General features: G+C 46.9%; 1 protein-coding gene across 2 annotated transcripts in view; it reads left to right on the top strand.

The window, feature by feature from the left end:
• AMZ2 (archaelysin family metallopeptidase 2) overlaps positions 1–8,657 on the top strand; it is a 15,562-nt gene that overhangs the window by 5,214 nt on the left and 1,691 nt on the right. For both annotated transcript variants that reach the window (XM_006833603.1, XM_006833604.1), the window contains one exon: positions 4,695–4,858. In XM_006833603.1, the coding sequence (XP_006833666.1) occupies positions 4,695–4,858 (164 nt within the window). The remainder of the gene's footprint in view (positions 1–4,694; positions 4,859–8,657) is intronic.

Raw genomic sequence — 8,657 nt, forward strand, 5'->3', positions numbered from 1 at the left:
GGCAGTATCCCTCCTCCTAGGCGTCTCTTTCCTGGGCAGTATCCCTCCTCCTAGGCGTCTCTTTCCTGGGCAGTATCCCTCCTCCTAGGCGTCTCCTTCCTGGGCAGTATCCCTCCTCCTAGGCGTCTCTTTCCTGGGCAGTATCCCTCCTCCTAGGCGTCTCCTTCCTGGGCAGTATCTGTCCTCCCCAAACATCTCCCCAGGCTTGTTCACCCAGGAAGCAAGAAGGTGCTGTTTGTGTGTCTAGTTCTTTATGCAGCAGAATCTTCTGTAGCCGCTGCTCCTGCATTGAGCAGGTTTTCTGTGGACACACAGAATGAACTACAGTTGTGTGTTTGCTCATATGGACATGGGATCCCTACGGTTTTCATAAAGTGCTATTTAACCCAGTGTAGTTCGCAGTTAGCTTAACTCTGCAATCCTTGGCAAGCTTTGAAAATATCGCTAAAAACCAAAACCCACACCCACTGTTGGTAAGTTGATTCCGATTCTAAAAGACCGTGCAGGACAGAGAGCACCTGCCCCCCAGGGCTTCCAAGGCAATTAGCCTTTACAGAAGCCATGCCTGCTTCATCTTCCTCCTAGAGATCATCTGGTGTATGCCGCTGGGGCTGATCCGTGCTGCCACCAGCCCTCCCTAGTTGATTTCCCAGTCTACTGGGGGCTCAGTCTGAGAAATACTGCTCTGGAAGAGAATAGCTGTGTTTCTTTGTATCTGCTGTACTGCTTGGCCAGAGTCTTAGGGTGGCGCTGGAGAAGCACTGGACTGCTAACCGTGAGGTCAGTGGTTCAAACCCACCAGCCACTCCTCAGAAATCCTGTTCCCATGAGTTGAAAGTGACTCAACAGCACTTAAGAACAACTACATACTGCCTGGCACATAGAAACCAATTCTAATCAGTGCATGTGTACGCACAACAAACAGCAGGAGCTCATAGTAGACACTGTGACATAAATGGTCTTTATTGATACTCCCTCCAGAGCTGTGCGTCTCAGTGGATGAGCCAGGCAGGTCACAGCCAGCAATTCAGAAATGAAATAGGGAGTATGTAAAGAGAATGGAAAGCTATGGAAAGAAAGAACATCCAGTTACATTTGTAGATAGATATTCTTTCTGTGGACTCTGGGTAGGGCACTGTAGGATCAGTCCTGGACTGCGAACCACAAGTTCCGCAATTCAAAACCCTCTCTACAGGGTCACCATGAGTTGGAACTGACAACTCATAACACTGGATGGCACTTAACAACAATTCTCTCCACATACAGTCTGGACTCCTGATGTGGTACTGTAGGATAAGCACTGGACTGCAAACCCACCTGTACAGCATCACTGAGTCAGAACTCGACAGCATGTAACAATAGCCACATGTAGAATATATGTAGATCTGAATGAAAGACTAAACAAAACAACATTTAACATGTTCCATGGGCAGTTTGGAACCCTGGTGACACAGTGGGTTTGGTGTTGTGCTGCTAATCGAAAGATCGACAGTTTGAAACCACCATTCACTCTGGGAGAACAATGAGGCAGTCTGATTCTATAAAGATTTACAGCCTCGAAAACCCCAGTGAGCAGTTCCCCTGTGTCCCAGAGGCTTACTTTGTGGCAGAGTCGAGCCCACAGGCTGTGGGTTGGGTGTGTTTTGGTCTGTGTAATTAACTAGTGGATATTTTCTAGTGGATTTCATTCTTAAACATTTTCTAAATTAAATTTATGAGCCGCTAGTAGGAGCACTGGACTGCAAGGCAGGTTTGAACTAACTGCAGGGTTAGTAGTTCAGACTCACCAGGTGCTCCTCAGAAACCCTATACAGGGTCTCGGTGAGTCGGAACCAACTCACTAGCACTCGACAACAACAGCAGTAGCAGTTAGTCAGCAGAGGATAGGTACTGGAATGCTGACTACAAGGTCGGCTGTTCAAACCCACCATCGGCTCCTTGGAAGCCCTGTATAGTGTGGCTATACTCAGAAAGGACTTGATGGTACTTCACAACATAACCTGCCTTCAGAAAAGCACCGTGCCCCTGGGGTTTCTCAACATGCAGCGTGGGGTGTTCTAGCATCAGAGTTACCTTGAGAGGTTTGTTAGAAGTGGAGATTCCTGGGCCTATCTCGGAACTACCTTCATGGGAAACCTTGGAGATGATACCCAGATCCCTGCATCTCTTCTTAATTACATGGTAAAATTAGCTTAAAATGCAGATGGCAGGATCCTCCCTCAGAAGAAGCCAGCAGTTGTGAGTCTAAGATCCAGAAGGATGCATTGTAAGCAAGGATCACCTGCTCACTAGAGCAATCTGAAGTTTCAGAACCTTAGCTGTTCCAGTTGGCAGAGTTCTGCATGCTGCCCTGGGTTTAACCCGATGGGAAGTTAAAGTTGAACGTGACAATTTAAATAAGCAATCTATTAATAAGCGATTTAATAAATTTCTTTCATATAGTAATCATTTTGTTGTTAAGTGCCATCGAGTCATTTCCGACTCATAGCGACCCTATATGGGGTTTCTGAGGGGCGGCTGGTGGGTTTGAACACCACCAGCCTTGTGGTTATCTTACAGTCCAGTGCTTGTCCGACAGCATCATGCCATAGTGATCAGATGGTGTTAAGTGTTGTCGTGTCGGTTCTGACTCCTAGTGCCCCAGTGACCAGGTAGGTGAAAAACTCGTCCCTTTGCATTACAAAAATACTAGGGCAGCATTTTGAGGGAATCTCCAAATTGCTTTTAATTAGAGGTAGTATAGTCTCCGGAGTCCTGGTGTGGCGCTGTAGGAGAATGTACTAGACCACAGGTCTGTTTGAACTGCAAGGTTGGTTCAAACCCACCAGCCAATCCTCGGAAACCCTGTACAGGGTCACTGTGCGTCAGACCAACTGGACAACAGTTAAAAACAACAACAGTATAATCTCTATTTGTAAGAGATTATGCTGTTTGTATTGTTACCATGTATCTAAGTATGTGGACTGCATTACTTGTTAAAGGAGTCTTCTCCCTCCCTCCCTCCCTTTTCCTTTGGACTGGAGTCTTCCCACCCTATGTCCCTTTTCCTTTGGACTGGACTCCTTTACAGACTCTGGTTGTGGCAGTACCATAGAGACTTTAGGCTTCCTAGGCTTGAGTGTTTTCACCCTACAAGACCCTCGGTACCCTGTGTTCACCTTGTGTGACCCTGGACAAGTTCCTCAGCCTCAGTTTCTTCATTTTCATAACGAGGTCGTCCCCATCCCATAGGGTTGTTGTGTTGATGAAGGTAATACCTGCGTTTCTCTCTTGGTGTACTTGCTGATAATCTTGATAAGTGCTAGCTATTACACGTGCTGCTGCTCTTTGTTAACTGCTGTTGAGTTGGTTCCGACTCATAGCAACCCTGTATAGCGTTTCCAAGGGGCAGCTGGTGAGTTTGAACTGCCAACTTTGTGGTTCAAACTGACCTTGCAGTCAAGTGCTTATCCATTATAAGTACCAGTCACCTAGAATAAAAGGGGGAGATTATTGTAAAGGGGGGAGCAGGGTAGTTCCATAGGATAAGCACTAGACTGCGAACCACAGGGTCGGTGGTTCAAGTTCAAGCAGGAGAAAGATGAGGCTTTCTGCTCCAGCAAAGATTTATAATCTCGGAAGCCCTACACAGGGTCACTGTGGGTCAGAACCAACTCGACGATACTTAGCAACCTTTCCAAATGGCCAGAGAAAAGAACCTAGAAATGGAAGCTATGAGCAGCCCGGCACTTTAAGCGTTTTAAGAGTTGGCTGCTCCCTGCCTCCCTCTTAGGGGTCTCAGGGTTTCTTGTCTTGTGACATCTGTTTCTTTGGCCCCTTTGCTCCCTCTGGTTTCATAGGAATGTGGCCCCCTCGTATGTGTTCTCTCCCCACCCACCCTACCTTTCTGCTTCTTGATTGAAATTTCCAAGACTCTCTGATTGGCCCAGCTCTTTAAAGAAACACAAAAACAAAAACTAGCCACATAAATGAAAGCTCATTGGTCAACGTATACGTTGGCTCTCTTGGGACCGAATGCCCATGCCCGTGTAGTCAGTTGTGGCTGAGGAGGGGACAGAGGCACCTGGCCTAAAACCACAACTCCGAGACATCAGGGACGGTGGGCAGGGCAGTATCCCTCAGTGACGCTGCGGGAGGGAGGGTCAGGACCCTCAGCCATATTCATGAAACTGAGCTCTGTTGATTGTGTTCTTAAGGAGGCCAGTCATGACTGTGCTTGCTGTTCATGTACTGTTTCTCCATGATTCCTTTTGGACCACTTGATGTGGACTATTTGATTAAAGTATTTCTTATAAGGGGAGTGGGGTGGAAACAAAACCAAACTCTCTGGGAACTTGTGGTTTCTTGAAGACTTTGACCTCAAGTCTATTTCATGTTATATTGTAAGCTGCTGATGAGTCAATTCGAACTCAGCATCCCTGTGTAGGGTTTCTGAGGAGTGCCTGGTGAATTAAATCACCACCCTTGCGGTAAGCAGTCCAGTGCTTATCCTACAGCGATGCACCAGGACTCCACTGAGTGTCGGAGGCCAGGGCACAGGAGATTTGATGGGGAAATGTGCTGGCAAACCTGAGGCACGTTAGACTGCAGCACAGAAGTGAGGCTAGGTCCTTACTGACGGCACTCTAGCGGGCTCTGTCTCCTCCCTCAGCAGTTTTCCTCTCATTGTGCTGTTGCTTTTCCTGTCTCCGTAGGCGTGGGGATATTCAGCTTTGCCAGGTATGGCAGTGATTTTTATAGCTCACGCTACGAAGGCAAAGTGAAGAAGCTGGAGAAAACGTCTTCAAGTGACTATTCAGTATTTGATAACTATTATATTTCTGAGATCACTAGTGTTTTTCTGCTTCGATCCTGTAAGGTGAGTGGTTTCAAAAGTCCTACAGGGATTTTTTTTTTTTTTCCCCTGTCCTTTTTTTCCCCCAAAGAAGAGAAGTCTATGAGCACTGGATAAACAGGCATTTAGGATAAGCATTGGACTGCCTATTACAAGGTCAGCAGTTCAAACCCACCAGCCACTCCTTGGAAGATAGATAAGGGTTTCTGCTCCTATAAAGATAGCCTTGGAAACCCTATACAGGGTGGTTCTGAGTCGGAACTGACTCAGTGGCACTTAACAACACCAACAAGAAATATTATCAGTGAGATATAGCATCCCCTTGATGGCTGTTGCCTGGCTGAAATGATAAAAACAGCTTAAAACTAAAATTTTTAATATCCATGCTCATTTTTTTGTCCTGCTTGTCACACAAGGGCTTCCACTGGACCTGCAGCCTCCAGGTCATTTTGCCTCCAGAATTCAGGCGTGAATCAGTGGCCCTCTCAGTTGCATGATGGGTGGGAGGGGTGGGACCTGTAGCCAGGGAAGTTCAGGCCACTAAAGAAATGAAGTGGGCTTCTGTTTTCTCTTCAGTCTTGTGAGAATCGCCCTCTGTCATGTCCTAACTCGTCATTCAGCACATTGTTAGTTGACAGTGAGCAATGGTGGCCCAGCTTTCCAGTTCCATGTCACCTCTCTCGGCTCAAATATGTCTGAGAGGATTTAGTGTTCAAAACCACTGGATGATTCTTATTTATGTAGAAAGAATTGAATCAAAATCACAGATGCTCAGTGAGGGTTTTCCTCCTGGGCTATGTTAACCCAGTGTTCTAGAATTAGTGTGGATTTTTGTATAAGCATCTTTCTTGCGGTGGATGCATTAGACAGTTTTTCGTTTGGTTAGCTTATTTCGCCTGCATCTTCCAAATGAGGGGCTGGCACACTTGTCCTGTAAAGGGTCCAACAGTAAGTGTTTGAGGCCTGGTGGGCCACAGTCTCCATGACAGTTCCTCAGCTCTGAGAGCCAGCATAGACCATATGCAGCTGCAGGAACACGGTGGAGCTTTAATAAAATTCATTTGTGGATACTGAAGTTTGAATTTTACATAAGTATTCCCTCCCCCTACCATTTAAAAGCATAAAAATCATTTTAGCTCATGGGCCATACAAACTTTGAGGGGCGTCAAAAAGTTTGTGGAAAAATGGACTGAAAAGAGAGTATTAGTATTTTTCTTTTTTTAAAACTTTTTTTGTGTGAATTGAGTGGAGGTTTACAGAGCAGATCATCAATTTTACATTTAACAAATCATAGACTTTGCTTTCATTATAATGATTACAAATCCCTCCATGAACCCACAGTTAATAGTAATTACTTCTGTTCACTTTCACATTGCATTGCTCTGTCTCCTGGTACGTCTCTGTTTCCTCTGCTGACCTCCCTCTTGTTGGATATGACCTGCTCTCTCACCCATGTTAACATGTACCTACCTCCAGCCCGTGAAACATTTTTCTTCCGCCCACCTACCCCCGACACCTCATAACCACCATAGATTGGTTCTTTTGTCAAGAAAACCTTTTTATAAAATTTCTTTATACAACATTGGTCTCATACACTGTTTGCCCTTTTGTGATTCACTCATTTCACTCAGCATAGTGTCCTCCAGGGTCATCCCTGTTTGAGGTATATAGCAGATTGGTCACCATTCTTTACATTGTGCATATATACCAAAGTTGGTTGAACCATTTTTCTGTTAATGGACATTTGAGAATGATATTTATTTCCACGAACTTTTTGAAGCCCCCTGGATCGGCCTTGAGGTTGCAGTCCATTGACCATTGTTGTAAACTAAATGGGAGCAAGTCAGACTGGACCGGGCTCTGTGCAGGAGACTGATGAAGTACCTTTTCACGCTAAGGTACTAGCTGGAGTGCTCAAAAAAACAATTAAATGCAGCCTTGCATGGGTTAATTATTAACGTATTTATTGAACACCTGTTTTGTTGTTTTTACCAGGAATTGTGCTAAGTGTTACAGATGTAAAACCAACCGAGAGACATCCCTGGCCCTTGAAGTCTGTGGTCTAGTTGGGGAGACAGATATGTAGATTGTTGTTGTTTAAGTGCCATAGAGTTGCCTCCAACTCTAGTGACCTTATATAGGGTTTCTGAGGAGTGACTGGTGGATTTGAACTGCTGACCGTGAGGTTAGCATTCAAGTGCTTCACTTACCGTGCCATACCATCTGAGTTGTTGTTAAGCATCATAGAGTTAGTTCCGCCTCATCGTGACCTTGTATAAGGTTTCTGAGGAGCGGCTGGTGGGTTTGAACCGCTGACCTTGCAGTTAGCAGTTCAGTGCACAGTGTGGTGCAGAGAGGGGCTAAGGGGCCCTGAGGCAGGGCCGCTGTGAACTGGAAGGGCAGGAGAGCCTTCATTGAGGGAGTGTTGCTTTGTGTTTTGAAAGATGAGTAGAATACCTGTAAACTAGCAAAGAAATGTTCTTCCCAGCAGAGAGAGAGCTGATGTTAAGGGTTTAGAGGCCTGCCCCCGCTCACCATGAGTACTTGGGGGGTAAGGAATTTAGGAGTTTAGGCTAGCTGCTGTGTGAGAGACCCCTGAATTTGGTCAGTGGGAACTGGAGAAATTCATCCACAGCTTGCTTTGCTTTCTCCCACCTGACCCACAATGGCTGCTCTCCCAGAAAACTCAGACACTCACATGTTACATCCGGCCGCTGCTGCCCCTGAGGGCTTGGGAATCAGAGCAGGAAAGTGATAGCCACTTCCTCTAGTTTCTGGGGTCCACTAAACCCATGGCCACCCAGTTGATTCCAACTCATAGTGCCCTCTAGGAAGGCCAGAGTAGAACTGCCCCCTAGGGTTACCCTGGCTGTTGGTCTTCACAGGAGCAGACAGCCTGCTTTTTCTCTCAGAGCGGACGGTGGGGTCCAACGCATAACCCACAGTATCACCCGGGCTTCCTCTGAGGCAGCCACTCTCAGGGAGTTTGGGGCACATTGTCCTTATGTCTAAGGGGTCTGTGCCAGGTTGGGGGGGTCGGAGCTCCTCCTGAAGCCTGTGTGGACAGGTCAGGTTGTCTTCCTTGGACTGCAGTCTGACTTCCAGGTGGCATCTCAGACTGTAGCTCTGCGCATGGTCTCTGCTCCAGACAGCCTGTCTGCCCCCTTTGTCCCCTGGCTCTGTAACTACAGCTGTGGCCGTGTCCTGTAGCCAGAGGGCTCTGTTTTCAGCAGTATTGTCTGGTGGAGTTTGAGACAACTTCTCTTAGAATGGGGGTTTCCCATGCGTCTTTCTCACCTGGTGTTCTGGTGAAAGGTACAAATGGAGCCCCTCCCCTTCTAGCAGGTACCCCACCAGAGCTGTCATTCACAGCCAGGTATGATGTTATCTTCCCCTGCTCCCAAGGACAAATGGCTGGAGACATGTTTAGTTGTCAGAGTTGGGGAGGTGGTATAGTGGCACCTAGAGGCCAGGGATACCGTGAAACATTCTTAGGCGCACAGGACAGCCCCATATCAAAAATTGATGCCATTCAACATGCCAGTGGTAGGGGGATGGAGTATCCCTGGGCCCGGGAAAGGAAACATTCTTATGCGCACAGGACAGCCCCATATCAAAAATTGATGCCATTCAACATGCCAGTGGTAGGGGGATGGAGTATCCCTGGGCCCGGGAAAGGAATTAAGTAGGGAAGACAGGAGGCATTCAGGGAGACGAGGGTTAGGGCTTTAACAGTCCCCATCTTGGCAGATGGAAGTGTTGGTGATGCTTGAAGGAAGCTGATCCCTGCAAATTGCTTTCATCGGAACAGTGTGTGTGTGTG

The sequence above is a fragment of the Chrysochloris asiatica genome, unplaced genomic scaffold, assembly GCF_000296735.1.
Source record: "Chrysochloris asiatica unplaced genomic scaffold, ChrAsi1.0 scaffold00007, whole genome shotgun sequence".
Lineage (NCBI taxonomy): Eukaryota > Metazoa > Chordata > Mammalia > Afrosoricida > Chrysochloridae > Chrysochloris > Chrysochloris asiatica.